This window comes from Colobus angolensis, unplaced genomic scaffold, assembly GCF_000951035.1.
Source record: "Colobus angolensis palliatus isolate OR3802 unplaced genomic scaffold, Cang.pa_1.0 Scaffold100, whole genome shotgun sequence".
Classification (NCBI taxonomy): domain Eukaryota; kingdom Metazoa; phylum Chordata; class Mammalia; order Primates; family Cercopithecidae; genus Colobus; species Colobus angolensis.
This window is the reverse complement of record NW_012110920.1, coordinates 4746166-4763952: the sequence shown is the minus strand read 5'-3', so window position 1 is coordinate 4763952 and position 17787 is coordinate 4746166. Positions and strand designations below refer to the sequence as shown.

Genomic DNA, 17787 nt, shown 5'->3' with positions numbered 1-17787 from the left:
TGACTGCTATTTTTAATAAAGTAATTGCATCAGTCAATATTAATGTAACATTAAAAGTCAGTTTGGATTATACAAAATAATACCATTAATGGTAAAAAGGAAAAACTATTTGTCACAGGTAATAAATATAAAAATTATGCAAATAACTTTCACTAACTTAGCCAAACTGTCACTTATCCAGGGATGCTTAGAGTTAAAAAAAAAATGCATTAAAAAAAATCATTACAAGTAATGAAAATATTTGTGTAAACAAAAGGCATCTCTTGTTCAGAAGCACAGTCATGCCATGCAATACAGGACTCAAGCAGTAGCAAAGACAGAGCTGTGGCTTCCGAGACTAAAAAGTATGGTAGAAGAATTAGTAAAGAAAGGAAACGTGGATGGAAAGGGAAGGAGCATGTGGATGCGACTGTTTTGGACCCATCGGTATCCTATACTGTTCTTAGCTGAGAGCTACGAAACAGAAAAGTGGCAGAATCATCTTTTGGCCATTTTTCATCAAGTGATGTAAATGATGTTGGATCATCCAACATCTTAAAATGACTATTTATACTGTTTTTGTATTTTGAGGTGAAGGCTGCAGAAGAGTAATTATGTTCCCAAATCATCATAAATACCAGTTTACAACAAATACATTTTGGGCCAGGCCTTAACAGCAATTTGAGATTATTTGTGTCTGCTAGCCTGCCTCCAGTTCCCCCAGAAGTGGAGAAGTAACTCCAGACATTTTATAGTCTTTATAAGAAGTTTCTAAGGCCACAACAGCCAATCTGGGGGCACAAGATTATGGACATTAAACAGTGCAAAGAAAATAATGGAAATCTTTATGTTTTTTAAGAGTTAAAAAAGGTAAGAAAAGCCAAGAACTATATATTACCCCATAGCCTTTTTTTAAGGATACATATAGATGAGGAATCTTAAAAACTTCAATTATCTTAAATATTAGAAAAATTTGCCAATAAGCTTCATAGTGTTTCTTCAGACTTCAACAATATGGGCACATCAGTAGTGGCCAACACCCTGGTCAGTGTAGTCCAGGCACAGCAGCAGCATCAGTACTGGGAGCTCACTAGACAGGCAGGGTCTCAGGCTCTACTCCAAACCCAATGAATCAGAATCTGTACTTTAACAGATTTCCAGGTGATTAATGTGCACATTAAAGTCAGAGAAGCATTGCTCTAGACTCTGAAGAAAGATAAACCACCCTCACATTCAATTCAGCTATCAAAATAACATGGAACTACAAAATAATAGATCCATAAAGAGAGCCTAGCTTTGGATTCGGCCATTACATATTATGCTAAATTTCCAGTCGAATATGTTCCTGTCATAAAAAGGGCAACATCTATTCTAAAAGATTCCCATGTAGTTTATATTTTAAAGTTCAAAGGCAATTATGAGTTTCCTCTCTCACACCATTTTTTGGACTATTTTTCCTCAAGTTGTGCTACTATTTATAGGATTAATTATGTTGCGTTGGCTAAAGATACCATACCTTCCCAAAATATTTTAAAATTTTAATGATGGCAATTGTTGCTTGGACCCTATGCTGTAAAATAATGGGCTTTTAAAAAATCACTGGACAAATTAATTTTGGAATCTCAGTTCACTATTGCTACTGAACCTTTAATTTGGGAGTGTAATAGATAACTATTCAGCTCTAAAAGGCCCATTAAGGCCGGGTGCGATGGCTCATGCCTGTAATCCCAGCACCTTGGGAGGCTGAGGTGGGCAGATTACCTGAGGTCAGGAGTTCAAGACCCGCCTGGCCAACATGGTGAAACCCCAGCTCTTGTGGCTCATGCCTGTTATCCCAGCACCTTGGGAGGCTGAGGTGGGCAGATTACCTGAGGTCATGAGTTCAAGACCCGCCTGGCCAACATGGTGAAACCCCAGCTCTAGTTCAGGTACAACAAATTAGCCGGTGGTGGTGGCGCACAACAGTAATCCCAGCTACTTGGGAGGCTGAGGCACAGAATCCCTTGAACCCGGGAGTCCAAGGTTGCAGTGAGCTGAGATCACGCCATTGCACTCCAGCCTGGGTGACAGAGTGAGACTCCGTCAAAAAAACAAAACTAAACTAAACTAAACAAACCCATTAACTGCGAGCTAGAGAGAGTTTGATTAATACTTGTTAAGGAACCTTTAAAAATTCTGATGCAGTCATATTTTAAACGAAGGAAAATGAGTAGACTGTGACTTTGTTTTGTTTTCTTTAGAACTTGTTTCTACACAAACCTTATGGATTTGTAAAAATATTCCATTGATAATATTTTGTACTCACATTGTTGTAGATATGTAACTTTTAAAATATACAACTGATAGATAAATCAAATATGCATATTGTGTTCCATAAATACAAGATTTAAGATTCAAGTGAAGGGATTATGGGTATTTAAAAAGATAACCAAGTAATATGAAAAAAGTTTGAGTTCCTTATGAGTAAAGAATGTACTTTTATGATTTAGCCCAAACCTGATGACCAGTATAAAAGGAATATATATTATAAAACCATGAGTACCAAAAATCTTAAAATTATTAGGTTTGATTTCAAAGCTATTTCTAAAACTATGAGGGAAAACGTTTTTTTTAAATCAATAAAAATGATTATTATCTTTCAGAAATGTCAAAGCACCTAATCTTAATCTATGTTCAGGATTCATTCTAAGTCTTTTGTTAAATTGTAAGCTCTTTAACTAAAATTTGAGTTTGATGTTTAAAAACCCTATTTTCTTTAGAAGATATGTACTTGTACACTTTTCTTCTATTCTAAGCCCACTCACTGTTTACATTTTTATATATTAAAAGACACACAGTTAATTGAGGTGCATTATAAATTTAACCCCTCTCAGCAACTTTAACTTTAACCCCATCAGTTTTGCTGCAATCTGGTAAATTCAAAGAACATAAGAGGGAAATCGGACAGTGTTGTTTTGAATCTCCCAGTTTAACATGCATAAATAACAACTTTAAATGAAAAGACACCAAATTGGGTATTTAAATGAGATGCCTACATAGCTTCTTGCAACTAGCTAAGCTATATAGACAAGTGGAAACTTTCATTATAAAAATTCCAGTGAATACAACTGTCAAAGTCTCCACAGTGAAATACTTTAAATTTAATTTTGGCCACTAGTGCAATTTTGGAAATAGGGAATAGGGTAGAGAAGGCCTCATAGTGAGTGGTCCATGATTTGCTAAATAACTTAAACCTCAAATCCCAGAGAAATTTTTCTTAAAGTCATAATAGCTGTAAGAACTCTGCACAGATGTTTTTATGTTGTAGTGATGTTAGAAGTAGCTGAAAATATTTTTAGCAAAGAAATGCAATTGGTAGGACACACTAATGCAGGCATTTAAAAAAAAAAAAGCATGCAATACAGATTACAAACTTAAGCTGCACAAAAGCATGTTAAGTATAAGAAGGACCAAGAAGTTAGAAGAAACATGCTTTAATTTACCCTTTCTTCTTCCTCCCTTGAAGAAGTCTGTACAGGGCAACACAAATTACTGCAACTGCAACAACTACAAGAAATCAGGAAACAAATGACATGTAATTCTGAAAACTAATCATCAAGATTCAAAATCTAGCAGAAGAAATAAATGTTGGTTACATTTCAGTGTCAAATGTTATTTTATTTAAGCACCTACACATTTATATTCCATCCAGACTCTTTGCTATCTAAATCCAACTCCCCATAATCACTTACACAGTCCATAGTAAGTCAGAGAAAAGTCCTTGCTTAGTTTAGAAAACTATCAAAAGGAAGCCAACTAGTGTTACTGATCATCTTGAGAAAGTATGTATTACTTAGGCTTTGTTACTAAGTAGATATACAGAATATAACAGAATATAAAATCACTAACACAAGGGAGGTAGTAAGTATATCAAATAAAAGGCCAGGTTTTCCTAAATTGGTTTAACCAATTTACAAGCTGAAAAAACTATAGAAACTGGAAAACTATTTTTAAAACGCATGTCTTCACAATAATTTTTTGACTTAAGTGATGTCAAAATTTGTGATACTTACCTATGACAATAACAATCAGAGCAATGACCCAATCATCTGAGAAAGAAAACAGTTCAAAGATGTTGAACACATGGATCTCCAGATAGCATTTATTTCAATCAGATCATCTAAACACTTGATGTGGTTTGGCTGTGTCCCCACCCAAATCTCATCTTGAATCGCAATTCCCATAATCCCCACGTGTTGTGGGAGGGTCCCCATGAGAGGCAATTGAATCAAGGAGGCAGTTTCCCCCATGCTATTCTCGTGATAGTAAGTTCTCACTAGATCTGATGGTTTTATAAGCGGCTTCCTCCTTCACTTGGTTCTCATACTTCTCCTTCCTGCCATCATGAGAAGAAGAATGTGTTTGCTTCCCCTTCCTCCATGATTATAAGCTTCCTGGGGCCTCCTCAGCCCTGCAAAACTGTGAGTCAGTTAAATCTCTTTCCTTTATAAATTACCCAATCTTAGACAGTTCCTTACAACAGCATTGAGAATGGACTAATACAAGACTACAGAGGGAAAAAAAATTTTCATATAGTTTTAGCATGACTGCTAGGGTAGCCAGGTCATTTTGACCATAGAACCCTTCTAACCAGTTTCCAGGTTAAGGGTTCCACTTGTGAAACTGTTAATGGGAACCTCATTTATCATTGTTTTTCTCTATAGCTACCACATCAGGTTATTTAGTGGTAAAGTTATTAGAATTCACTACATTAGAGGAAAATGATTTTTGAAAAGTATTGTCCCATGAGAGTTGGTTTAGTTCAATAGTCATTCTGTCATTTCTTATTATTTTGGTAGACATTTAATTTGTATTTTTTCCTCCAAAAGTGGATTTGTAGAGTGAGACATAAATAAATTTCTATTATTCTATCACCCAGATGGTATTTACAGAGTCTTCACAAATAATACTTTATCTTATCAGTCCCCTTCCCACCCTCTCTACTTCCGTACTCTGCCCTGACCCAAAATTAAGACATAGTCCTAAATAACAATAGGATTCCCATAATAAATGAAACACCAGGGCACATGGATAAAAATATACAGAGAAATCTGAGCATACATTTTTGACTATCTAGAGAACACAAAACCCTATAAAATCTTAATTTTTAGAAATGTTTCTGTCTGTAGTACCTTTGCTTCTAAACTGCCATTACTTTTATTAAATTGCTATAAGTCAAAGCATCAAGTGCTGTGTTCAACTCTGCTCTTCTCATCTCATAAACAGTTATCAAGCATTTAATGGTTTAAGATGGCAATAGATTTACTGGCACAATGACACCTGGACGACAGATTTTGAAGGTAAGGCAAATACTAAAAAACAAGCCTAAGGTCCATTACATAAAATGATTAACCATTATTATTAAACTAGGCTAAGAAATGAAAGGTAATAGATTTTTGTTTTTACTAATGAAGAAATCTTTATGTTTCATTGTCCTATATCACAGCTGTACTTCAGCATTTTTTTTAACATGCATTGTGTAAACTGCATGAGCCTACATCAAGTGTGTTAAATCAGCTTGTTACAGAAAAAATAAACCCAACTTAGATTACTGTAAGGTTCACGTAATATAAGATATGAATAGAAAGAAAATTTATCTACAGATTACCATCACAAAATAACAATATAATGTGGAAAGAAAATTGTGTTTTATATATTTTAACCTACATACAAACACAGCATTTAAGAAAGTTACCTTACCCTACCAAGGATCCTATGTTTGGGCACCTCATAAAAACTGTAATTACTTACACATTTCTACACATACTACCACTTATATTTGTCATGATAGCTATACCAACCCAAACTGTCAAGTATTCCTTCATCAGGTTTGGGATATCCTAGAAAATAGAAGAAATATAGATTAAATTTGAAAAAAGAAAGAAAGAATTAAATAAATCTTAAAATCCTTTAAATTCATAGGGTGATCTTTTTTCACCTTTGTAGAAAATCCCGTAAACATAATTTTCCTTATAAAGTATATTAATGTTTCTCAAAGTAGTATCAAAAATTTATAAACATATTTAATGTCATAATCTTCCTTCTTCCTGCCCACTCACATTTCCTCTGACAATATTCTGTGGTTCAACATGCAAATTTATCTTTACTATATTCTCAAAATTAGTCTATAAATCCAGTGTGATTCTAATTAAAATTAAAAGATATAGGGATTAGCCAGGCGTGGTGGCTAACGCCTGTAATGCCAGCACTTTGGGAGGCTGAGGCGGGCAGATCACGAGGTCAGGAGTTCGAGACCATCCTGGCCAACATGGTGACACCCCGTCTCTACTAAAAAAAAAAAAAATACAAAAATTAGCTGGGTGTGGTAGTGCGCACCTGTAATCCCAGCTACTCAGGAGGCTGAGGCAGGAGAATCTCTTGAACCCAGGAGGCAGAGGTTGCAGTGAGCCGAGATAGTGCCACTGCACTCCAGCCTGGCAACAGAGCGAGATTCTGTCTCAAAAAAAAAGAGGGATTAATAAAAATAAATGCTTTAGAGTTGACGTGAAATGGAAGGAAACTTCCTCAACATAATAACGGCCATATATTAAAAACCCACAGTTAACATCATACTCAATGTTAAATGAATGAAGGCTTTTTCCCTAAGATCAGGAACAAGACAGGGTGTCCATGTTTGCCACTTCTATCTGACATAGGACTGAAAGTTCTAACCAGAGCAATTAGGTAAGAAAAAGGAATTCAAATTAGAAAGGAAGAAATAAAATTTGCTCTGTTTGCAGATGACATAATCTTTTATTTAGAAAACCCTAAGGATCCTACATATACATACACATGCAAAAATCTCTTAGAACTAATAAATGAATTCAGTCAAGTGGCAGGTTACAAAATCAACATACAAAACTCAGTTGTATTTCTATACACTAACAATGAATAATCTGAAAAGGAATTAAAAAAAATATCATTTGTAATAGTATCAAAAAGAATAAAATACTTAGGAACAAACTAAGGAGGTGAAAGACTTGTACACTGAAAACTACAAAACTGCTAAAAAAAATTAAAGATATAAATAAATGGAAAGATACTTGTGTTTATGGATTGGAAAAATTTAGTATTTTTAAACTGTTAATACTATACAAAGCAATCTTCAGATTCAGTGCAACCCCTATGAAAATCCAGATGATGGCATTTTTTGTTTTTTTGTTTGTTTGTTTCTGAATAGAAAAATCCATTCTAAAATACATATGAAATCTCAAGGGACCACAAATAGCCAAAACAATCCTGGAAACAAAGAGCAAGGTTGAGAAGGCTCACACTTTCTGATTCTAAAACTATAATAATCAAAACAATGGTAATGCCAAAAAGGCAAACATACAGACCAATGGAATAGAACAGAGATCTCGGAAATAAACCCCTGCATAATGGTCAAATGGTTTTCACCAAGACTGACAAAGAACAGTCAAATGGGGAAAGGGCAGTCTCTTCTACAAATGGTGCTGGTAAAACTGGATATCCACATGCAAAAAAAGTGAAGCTGGACCCTTATCATATACAAACATAAACTCAAAGTAGATCAGAGACCTAAACATAAGAGGTAAAACTATAAAACTCTTAGAAGAAAACAGAAGAAATGCTTCTTGACATTGGATCTGGCTATGATTTCTTGGATGTAACTCCAAAAGCCCAGGCAAGACAACAAAAAACATTGTTTTTCATCAATTAAAAGCAAATTTTGTGCATCAAATGACACTATCAACAGAGTGAAAAGACAACCCACAGAATGGGAGGAAATATTTGTAAATCATATATTTGGTAAGGGAGTAATATCCAAAACATATTAACTCCTAAAACTCAGTAACAAATATCAACCCAACTTGAAAATGGGCAAAAGACTTAAAAAGATATTTCTCTCAAGAAGATATACAAATGACCAATAAGCACATGAAAAGATTCTCAACATATTTCTTTTTTTTTTTTTGAGACAGTCTCGCTCTGTCACCCAGGCTGGAGTGCTGTGGCTGGATCTCAGCTCACTGCAAGCTCCGCCTCCCGGGTTCACACCATTCTCCTGCCTCAGCCTCCCGGGTAGCTGGGACTACAGGCGCCCGCCACCTCGCCCCCGCTAGTTTTTTGTATTTTTAGTAGAGACGGGGTTTCACCGTGTTAGCCAGGATGGTCTCGATCTCCTGGCCTCGTGATCTGCCTGTCTCGGCCTCCCAAAGTGCTGGGATTACAGGCTTGAGCCACCGCGCCCGGCCAATTCTCAACATATTTCTAATTATTAGGGAAATGCATATCTAGTATGCATATCTACTTCATATCTATTAGGAGGGTCTATGGTTTGAATGTCCCCTTCAAAACTCATGATGAAATTTAATTGTCAATGTAATGTTATTGGGGTGACACCTTTAAGAGGTGTTTAGGTTATTATGGCTCTGTCCTCATGAATGGACTAATGTCATTATTGCAGGGGTGTGTTTGTTATTTTAGGGCATGGCTTTGTCCCTCTTACCCTCTCCTTCACCGTCTCTTTTCCCTTCCACCATGTGATGCTTTCCATCATATTATGACAAAGCAAGAGGGCCCTCACAGATGCCCATGCCTTGATATTAGACTTCTCAGCCTCTAGAACTGTAAGAAATAAATTTCTGTTCATTTTAAGTTACTCAGTCTGTGGTAGTCTGTTTAAACAGTACAAAACAGACTAAGACACTTGGCTATTACTAAAAAAACAATTTAATAAGTGTTGGTGGAGATGTGGAAAAATTGGAACCTTTGTTAAAGGTTCTCACTGCTGGTGGGAATGTAAAATGGTACAGCCACTGTGGAAGACAGTATGCCAGTTCCTCAAAATATTAAAAATAGAATTCCCTTATGATCTAGCAATTCTACTCCCAGGTATATACCTAAAAGAAGTGAATACAGGGACTCAAACAGATATGTGTACACCTATGCTTATAATAGCATTACTCAAAATAGCCGAAAGGTAAAAATAAACCAACCCAAGTGTCTAGCAACAGATGAATGAATAAATGAAATATAGTATATACATATAATGGACTATTATTCAGCCATAAAAAGGAATGAAGTTCTGATTCATGTCACAAGACAGATCTAGGTGAACCTTAAAAACATTATGCTTAGTAAAATAAGCCAGACACAAAAGGACAAATAGTGGGATGCCATATAAGTGGACTCCACTTATTATAATTATGTAAGTTTACCTAGAATAGGCAAATTCACAGAGGCAAAAAGTAGATAGTGGTTATCGTCAGGTGATGGGGATAGGGAGCAATGGACAATTACTGTTTAATGAGTAGAGATTCAGTGTGGGATGATTATAATATTCTAGAGATGGATGGTACTGATGGTTACATAACAATGTCAGTGTATTTAATGCCACTGAGTTGGAAACTTAACATGGTCAAAATGATAAAATAAAAAGTTTATTTGGAAAAAACATGAGAGTACCTTAGAAATTTCTGAAAAGGAAGTGTTCTGGCAGTTATTAAAACATATAGTACTATAGTAAAAAAAAAAAAAAAAAAGACTTGCTTCTGGTACAAAAATGGAAGAATGGACAAAGTTCAAAGGAGACAAGAGGATGGAACACCTATGAATGCAATGTATGATACAAACTGGCATTTCCAATCAGTTGGGAAGAAGACAACTTATTCAAAAAATGGTGCTATTTAGTATTTAGCTATTGGATGGTGGGTGGTGAGTGGAGTGGGGTGAAGTGGAACCATATATCTCATTATATACACCAGAATAAATGTCAGATTTACCAACGATTTAAGTGCAAAGACCAAAGTCAGAACACATGGTTGAAATCTTTATATAATTTCAGCATATGGAAGACCTGAAGTTTTAGTAAGAAAGACATCAAAGTCATAGCCATTAGGGAAAAGATCAATACATCCAGCTATCTATTCATGTAAAATGTCTGAACATATAAATGACCACTGCTAGGAGAATAGTTAAATGAAATATGGTATATATTAAAGTTATCATTAGAAAGGATGAGAATAATCACAACCCCAATCTAACAGTGTAAGTGGAAAAAGTTCAAGTTGCAGAAAAACATGTACAGCATGATATCACTTTTAAGAAAAGAGAAAACACTAAACTACATGTGTAATTATACATAAAAATATGTTGACGGTCCTAGGCAAAGCAATCAGACAAGAGAAAGAAATAAAGGGCATCCAAATAGGAAGAGAGGAAGTCACACTATCTCTGTCCACAGACAGTATGATCCTATATTTAGAAAACCCCATAGTCTTGGCCTAAAAGCTACCCCAGATGTTTATCAAAAACTTCACCAAAGTTGCAGGACACAAAATCAACATACAAAAATCACTAGCATTCCTATACACCAACAACAGCCAAACTGAAAGCCAAATCAGAGAGGCAATCCCACTCAAAATTACTACAAAAAGAATGAAATACCTAGGAATACAGCTAACCAAGGAGTTGAAACATCTCTACAATGAGAATTATAAAACACTGCTCAAAGAAATCAGAGAAGACACAAACAAATGGAAAAACATCCCATGCTCACAGATGGAAGAATCAATATCATTAAAATGGCTATACTGCCCAAAGCAATTTATAGATTCAATGCTATCCCTATCAAATTACCAACAACATTCTTCAAAGAACTAGAAAAAGCTATTTTAAAATTCATATGGAACCAAAAAGAGCCTGAATAGCCATGAAAATCTTAAGCAAAAAGAACAAAGCTGGAGGCATCATATTACCTGACTTGAAACTATACTACAAGGCTACACTAACCAAAACAGCATAGTACTGGTACAAAAACAGGCATATACACCAATGGAACAGAATAGAGAGCCTAGAAATAAGGCCACACATCTGTGACCATCTGACCTTCCACAGAACTGACAAAAACAAGCAATGGGAAAAAGATTCCCTATTCAATAAATGGTGCTGGGATAACTGGCTAGTCACAAGCAGAAGATTGAAACTGGACCCCTTCCTTACACCATACACAAAAATCAACTCAAGATGGATCAAAGATTTACATGTAAAACCCAAAACTACAAAAACCCTGGAAGACAACCTAGGCAATATCACTCTGTACATAAGAACTGACAAAGATTTCATGACAAAGACACTAAAAACAATCACAACACAAGCAAAAATTGACAAGTAGGATTGAAGTGAATTGAAGAGCTTCTGCACAGCAAAAGAAGCTATCAACAGAGTAAATAGACGACCTACAGAATGGGAGAAAATTTTTGCAAACTACGCATCTGACAAAGGTCTAATATTTAGCATTCATAGGAACTTAAACAAATTTACAAGAGACAAACAACTCCATTAAAAAGTGGGCAAAGCATATGAACAGACACTTCTCAAAAGAAGACATATATGTGGCCAACAAACATATAGAAAAACAGCTCAATATCACGATCATTAGAGAAATGCAAATCAAAACCACAGTGAGATACCATTTTACACCAGTCAGAATGGCTATTATTAAAAAGTCAAAAAATAACAGATGCTGGTGAGGCTGTGGAGAAAAGGGAACACTTATATGCTATTGGTGGGAGTGTAATTCAGTTCAACCATTGTGGGAAGCAGTATGGTGATTCCTCAAAGAGCTAAAATCAGAACTACCATTCAACCCAGCAATCCCATTACTGGGTATATACCCAGAGAAATATAAATCATTCTGCCATAAAGATACATGCATGTGAATGTTCACTGCAGCACTGCTCACAATAACAAGACAAGGAATCAACCTAAATGCCCATCAGTGACAGACTGGACAAAGAAAATGTGGTACATATATACCATGGAATACTACACAGCCATAAAAAAGAATGCACACATGTCTTCAGCAGGAACATGGGTGGAGCTGGAGGCTATCATCCTTATCAAACAAATGCAGAAACAGAAAACCAAATACTACATGTTCTCACTTTTAAGTGGGAGCTAAATGGTAAGAAAATATGAACACAAAGAAGGAAACAACAGACACTGGGGTATACTTGAGCGGGGAGGGTGGGAGTAGGAAGAAGAGCAGAAAAGATACCTATTGGGTACTAGGCTTAATACCTGGGTGATGAAATAATATGTACAACAAATCCCTGTGACACATTTACCTATGTAACAAACCTTCACATGTACCCCCAAATCTAAAATAAAACTTTTTAAAAAAAGATGTTGATGTACAAAGATAGATTTAAAAAGAAACCCTAAACTATTAACTGTGATTAACCTGGGTAATGAGTTAAAAATAAAACTAATCTTTTACTCTATATACTTTTGTAATGTTTGAAATTCTACAAAAGTATATTCATACACTACTCATGTAATTAAAAGTTATAAAAAGTAATCTATATCCAATAGTATAACAAGCTTAAAACTGACAAAACAAAAGAACCTCGAAAAAATTGTTCACTTCATATGAGCAAAAGCCCTTTTAGGGCTTTAATTCATAATGAGCTCTCAAAAATCACTAAGAAAAATATTTTAGAAACCTAACAGAAAAATAGACAAAGCACATGAATAAATAAATGTAGATCAAAAAAAGTTCAGCTTCACTGACAATTAAAGAAATGCAAATTGGTCAGGCATGGTGGGTCACACCTGTAATCCTCGCACTTTGGGAGGCTGAGGCAGGAGGATCGCTTAAGCCTAGGAGGTGGAGAAGAGACTTGGCAACACAGCAAAACCCTGTCTCTAAAAAAATACAAAAAAATTAGCTGGATGTGGTGGCACGTGCCTGTAGTTCCAGCTACCTGGGAGACTGAGGTGGAAGAATCACCTGAGCCCAGGAGGTTGAGGCTGCAGTGAGCTGTGGTTGCACCACTGCGCTCCAGCCTGGGCAACAGAGTGAGGACCCTGTCTCAAAAAAACAAAAACAACTAAAAACCAACAACCAAGAAATGCAAATTAAAACAAGATGTTATTTTTCACCCATCATTTAAAAATTCTTAACATTTTTTAGACACGTCTTAAGTTTTTAATTTAAAAAAGTTTTAAGTAAAAAAATTCTTGTCCAAGATGGCTGAATAGGAACAGCTCCAGTGTGCAGCTCCAGCGAGACTGACACAGAAGACGGGTGATTTCTGCATTTCCAATTGAGGTACCTGGTTTGTCGCACTGGGACTAGTGGGACAATGAGTGCAGCCCAAGGAGGGCAAGCTGAAGCAGGGTGGGACATCGCCTCACCCAGCAAGTGCAAGGGGTCGGGGGATTTCCCTTTCCTAGCCAAGGGAAGCCATGACAGACTGTACCTGGAGAAATGGTACACTCCAGACCAAATACTGCACTTTTCCCACAGTCTTAGCAACCACCAGACCAGGAATACCTTCCCGTGCAGGGCTCAGTGGGTCCCACCCTCACGGAGCCTTGCTCACTGCTAGCGCAGCAGTCTGAGATCGACCTGCAATGCTGCAGCTTGATGGGGGGAGGGATGTCTGCCATTGCTGAGGCTTGAGTAGCTCACAGTGTAAACAAAGAGGCCTGGAAGCACAAACTGGGCAGAGCACACTGCAGCTCAATAAGGCTTACTGCCTCTATAGATTCCACCTCTGGGGGCAGGGCATGGTAGAACAAACAGCAGCAGACAGCTTCTGCAGACTTAAACGTCCCTGTCTGACAGCTCTGAAGAGAGCAGTGGTTCTCTGAACAGGGTGTTCAAACTTTGAGAATGGACAGACTGCCGCCTCAAGTGGGTCCCTGAACCCTGTGTAGCCTGACTGGGAAAGACCTCCCAGTAGGGGCTGACAGACACTTCAAACAGGTGGGTGCCCCTCTGGGATGAAGCTTCCAGAGGAAGGATCAGGCAGCAATATTTGTGGTTCTGCAGCCTCCACTGGTGATACTCACACAAACAGGGTCTGGAGTGGACCTCCAGCAAACTCCAACACACCTGCAGCTGAGGGGTCTGACAGTTGGAAGGAAAACAAACAAGCAGAAAGGAATAGCATCAACATCAACAAAAAGGACATCCACACCAAAACCCCATCTGCAGGTCACCAACATCTAAGACCAAAGGTAGATAAAACCACAAAGATGACAGAAACCAGAGCAGAAAAGCTGAAAACTCCAAAACACAGAGCGCCTCTTCTCCTCCAAAGGATCACAGCTCCTCACCAGCAAGGGAACAACACTGGATAGAGAATGAGTTTGATGAGCTGACAGAAGTAGGTTTCAGAAAGTTGGTAATAACAAACTTCTCCAAGCTAAAGGAGCATGTTCTAACCCATTGCAAGGAAGCTAAAAACCTTGAAAAAGGTTAGACAAATGGCTAAACTAGAATAAACAGTGTAGAGAAGACCTTAAATGACCTTATGGAAAACCGCAGCACAGGAACTTTGTGACACATGCACAAGCTTCAATAGCTGATTCGATCAAGTGGAAGAAAGGGTATCAGTAATTGAAGGTCCAATTAATGAAAAAAAAGCAAGACAAGATTAGAGAAAAAAGAGTGAAAAGAAAGAAACAAAGCCTCCGAGAAACATGGGACTATGTGAAAAGACCAAATCTACGTTTGATTGGTGTACCTGAAAGTGACGGGGAGAATGGAACCAAGTTAGAAAATACTTTTCAGGATATTATCCAGGAGAACTTCCCTAAACTAGCAAGGCAGGCCAACATTCAAATTCAGGAAATACAGAGAACACCACAAAGACACTCCTCGAGAAGTGCAACCCCAATACACATAATCATCAGATTCACCAAGGCTGAAAAAATGCTAAGGACAGCCAGAAAGGTCGGGTTACCCACAGAGGGAAGCCCATCAGACTAAGAGCAGATCTCTCGGCAGAAATCCTACCAGCCTTAAGAGAGTGGGGGTCAATATTCAACATTCTTAAAGAAAAGAATTTTCAATCCAGAATCTCATTTCCAGGCAAACTAAGCTTCATAAGTGAAGGAGAAATAAAATAGTTTACAGACACGCAAATGCTGAGAGATTTTGTCACCACCAGGCCTATGGCCCTAACAAGAGCTCCTGAAGGAAGCACTAAACATGGAAAGGAACAGCCAGTACCAGCCACTGTAAAAACATGCCAAATGGTAAAGACCATGGATGCTACAAAGAAACTGCATCATTTAACGGGCAAAATAACCAGCTATCATCATAATGACAGGATCAAATTCAAATATAACACTATTAACCTTAAATGCAAATGGGCTAAATGCCCCAATTAAAAGGCACAGACTGGCAAATTTGATAGAGTCAAGACTCATCAGTGTGCTGTATTCAGGAGACCCATCTCATGTGCAAAGATGCACATAGGCTAAAAATAAAGGGATGGAGGAAGATCTACCAAGCAAATGGAAAGTACAAAAGAAGGGGTTGCAATTCTAGTCTCTGATAAAACAGACTTTCAACCAACCAAGATCAAAAGAGACAAAGAAGGCCACTACATAATAGTAAAAGGATCAATTCACCAAGAAGAGCTAACTATCCTAAATATATATGCACCCAATACAGGAGCACCCAGATTCATAAAGCCAAGTCCTTAGAAACCTACAAAGAGACACAGACTCCCACACAATAATAATGGCAGCCTTTAACACCACACTGTCAATATTAGATCAATGAGACTGAAGGTTAACAAGGATATCCAGGACTTGAACTCACCTCTGGACCAAGCAGACCTAATGGACATCTACAGAACTCTACACCCCAAATCAACAGAACATATATTCTTCTCAGCACCACATCACACTTATTCTAAAATTGACCACATAATTGGTAGTAAAACACTCCTCAGCAAATGTAAAAGAACAGAAATCACAACAAATTGTCTCTGACCACAGTGCAATCAAATTAGAACTCAGGATTAATCAACTCACTACATGGAAACTGAACAACCTGCTCCTGAATGACTATGGGGTAAATAAAGAAATGAAGTCTGAAATAAAGTTGTTCTTTGAAACCAACAAGAACAAAGACACAATGTACCAGAATCTCTGGGACACATTTAAAGCAGTGTGTAGAGGGAAATTTATAGCACTAAATGCCCGTAAGAGAAAGCAGGAAAGATCTAAAATCAACTACCTAACATCACAATTAAAAGAACTAGAGAAGCAAGAGCAAACAAATTCAAAAGCTAACAGAAGGCAAGAAATAACTAAGATCAGAGCAGAACTGGAAGTAGAGACATAAAAAACCCTTCAAAAACTCAATGAATCCAGGAGCTGGTTTTTTGAAAAGATCAACAAAAATGACTGCTAGCAAGACTAATAAAGAAGAAAGAACAATCAAATAGATGCAATAAAAAATGATAAAGGGGATATCACCACTGATCCCACATAAATACAAACTACCATCAGAGAATACTATAAACACCTCTATGCAAATAAACTAGAAAATCTAGAAGAAACGGATAAATTCCTGGACACATACACCCTCCTAAGACTAAACCAGGAAGAAGTTGAATCTCTGAACAGACCAGTAACAGGTTCTGAAATTGAGGAAATAATAGCCTACCAACCAAAAAAAGTCCAGGACCAGACGGATTCACAGCTGAATTCTATCAGAGGTACAAGGAGGAGCTGGTACCATTCCTTCTGAAACTATTCCAATCAATAGAAAAAGAGGGAATCCTCCCTAACTCATTTTAGGAGGCTAGCATCATCCTGATACCAAAGCCTGGTAGAGACACAACAAAAAAAGAGAATTTTAGGCCAATATCCCTGATGAACATCAATGCGAAAATCTTAAAATACTGGCAAACCGAATCCAGCAGCACATCAAAAAGTTTATCCACCACCATCAAGTTGGCTTCATCCCTGGGATGCAAGGCTGGTTCAACATACTCAAATCAATAAACGTAATCCATCACATAAACAGAACCAACAGAACCAACAACAAAAACGACACGACTATCTCAAAAGATGCAGAAAAGGCCTTCGATAAAATTCAACAGCCCTTCATGCTTAAAAACTCTCAATAAACTAGGTATTGATGGAACATAGCTTAAAATAGTAAGAGCTATTTATGACAAATCCACAGCCAATATCATATCAAATGGGCAAAAACCGGAAGCATTCCCTTTGAAAACCGGCGCAAGACAAGGATTCCCTCTCTCACCACTCCTATTCAATATAGTGTTGGAAGTTCTGGCTAGGGCGATCAGGCAAGAGAAAAAAATAAAGGGTATTCAATTAGGAAAAGAGGAAGTCAAATTATCTATGTTTGCAGATGACATGATTATAAAATAGGAAAAGAGGAAGTCAAATTGTCTGTTTGCAGATGACATGATTGTATATTTAGAAAACCCCATCATCTCAGCCCAAAATCTCCACAAGCTGATAAGCAACTTCAGCAAAGTCTCAGGATACAAAATCAATGTGCAAACATCACAAGCATTCCCATACACCAATAATAGACAAAGAGAGAGCCAAATAATGAGTGAACTCCCATTCACAATTACTACAAAGAGAATAAAATACCTAGGAATCCAACTTATAAGGGATGTGAAGGACCTCTTCAAAGAGAACTACAGAACACTGCTCAACGAAATAGAAGAGGACACAAATGGAAGAATATTCCATGCTCACTGATAGGAAGAATCAATATTGGGAAAATGGTCCTACTGCCCAATCTATAAATCTAATTTATAGATTCTATGCCATCCCCATCAAGCTACCACTGACTTTCTTCACATAATTGGAAAAAAAAACTACTTTAAATTTCATATGGAACCAAAAAAGAGCCCATATGGCCAAGACAATCCTAAGCAAAAAGAACAAAGCTGGAGGCATCACACTACCTGACTTCAAACTATACTACAAGGCTACAGTAACCAAAACAGCATG

The 17787-nt window shown here is 37.1% G+C and overlaps 1 protein-coding gene across 8 annotated transcripts in view; it reads right to left on the bottom strand.

Moving 5' to 3' along the window:
* Nucleotides 1-17787, bottom strand: part of CD46 (CD46 molecule, complement regulatory protein) — a 44113-nt gene that overhangs the window by 6105 nt on the left and 20221 nt on the right. For 7 of the 8 annotated variants that reach the window (XM_011937830.1, XM_011937820.1, XM_011937848.1 and 4 more), the window contains 3 exons: nucleotides 5820-5858; nucleotides 4032-4067; nucleotides 3462-3525 (listed from right to left, as the gene is read on the bottom strand). In XM_011937830.1, the coding sequence (XP_011793220.1) occupies nucleotides 3462-3525; nucleotides 4032-4067; nucleotides 5820-5858 (139 nt within the window). The remainder of the gene's footprint in view (nucleotides 1-3461; nucleotides 3526-4031; nucleotides 4068-5819; nucleotides 5859-17787) is intronic. The other variant, XM_011937886.1, reaches the window with a different exon arrangement.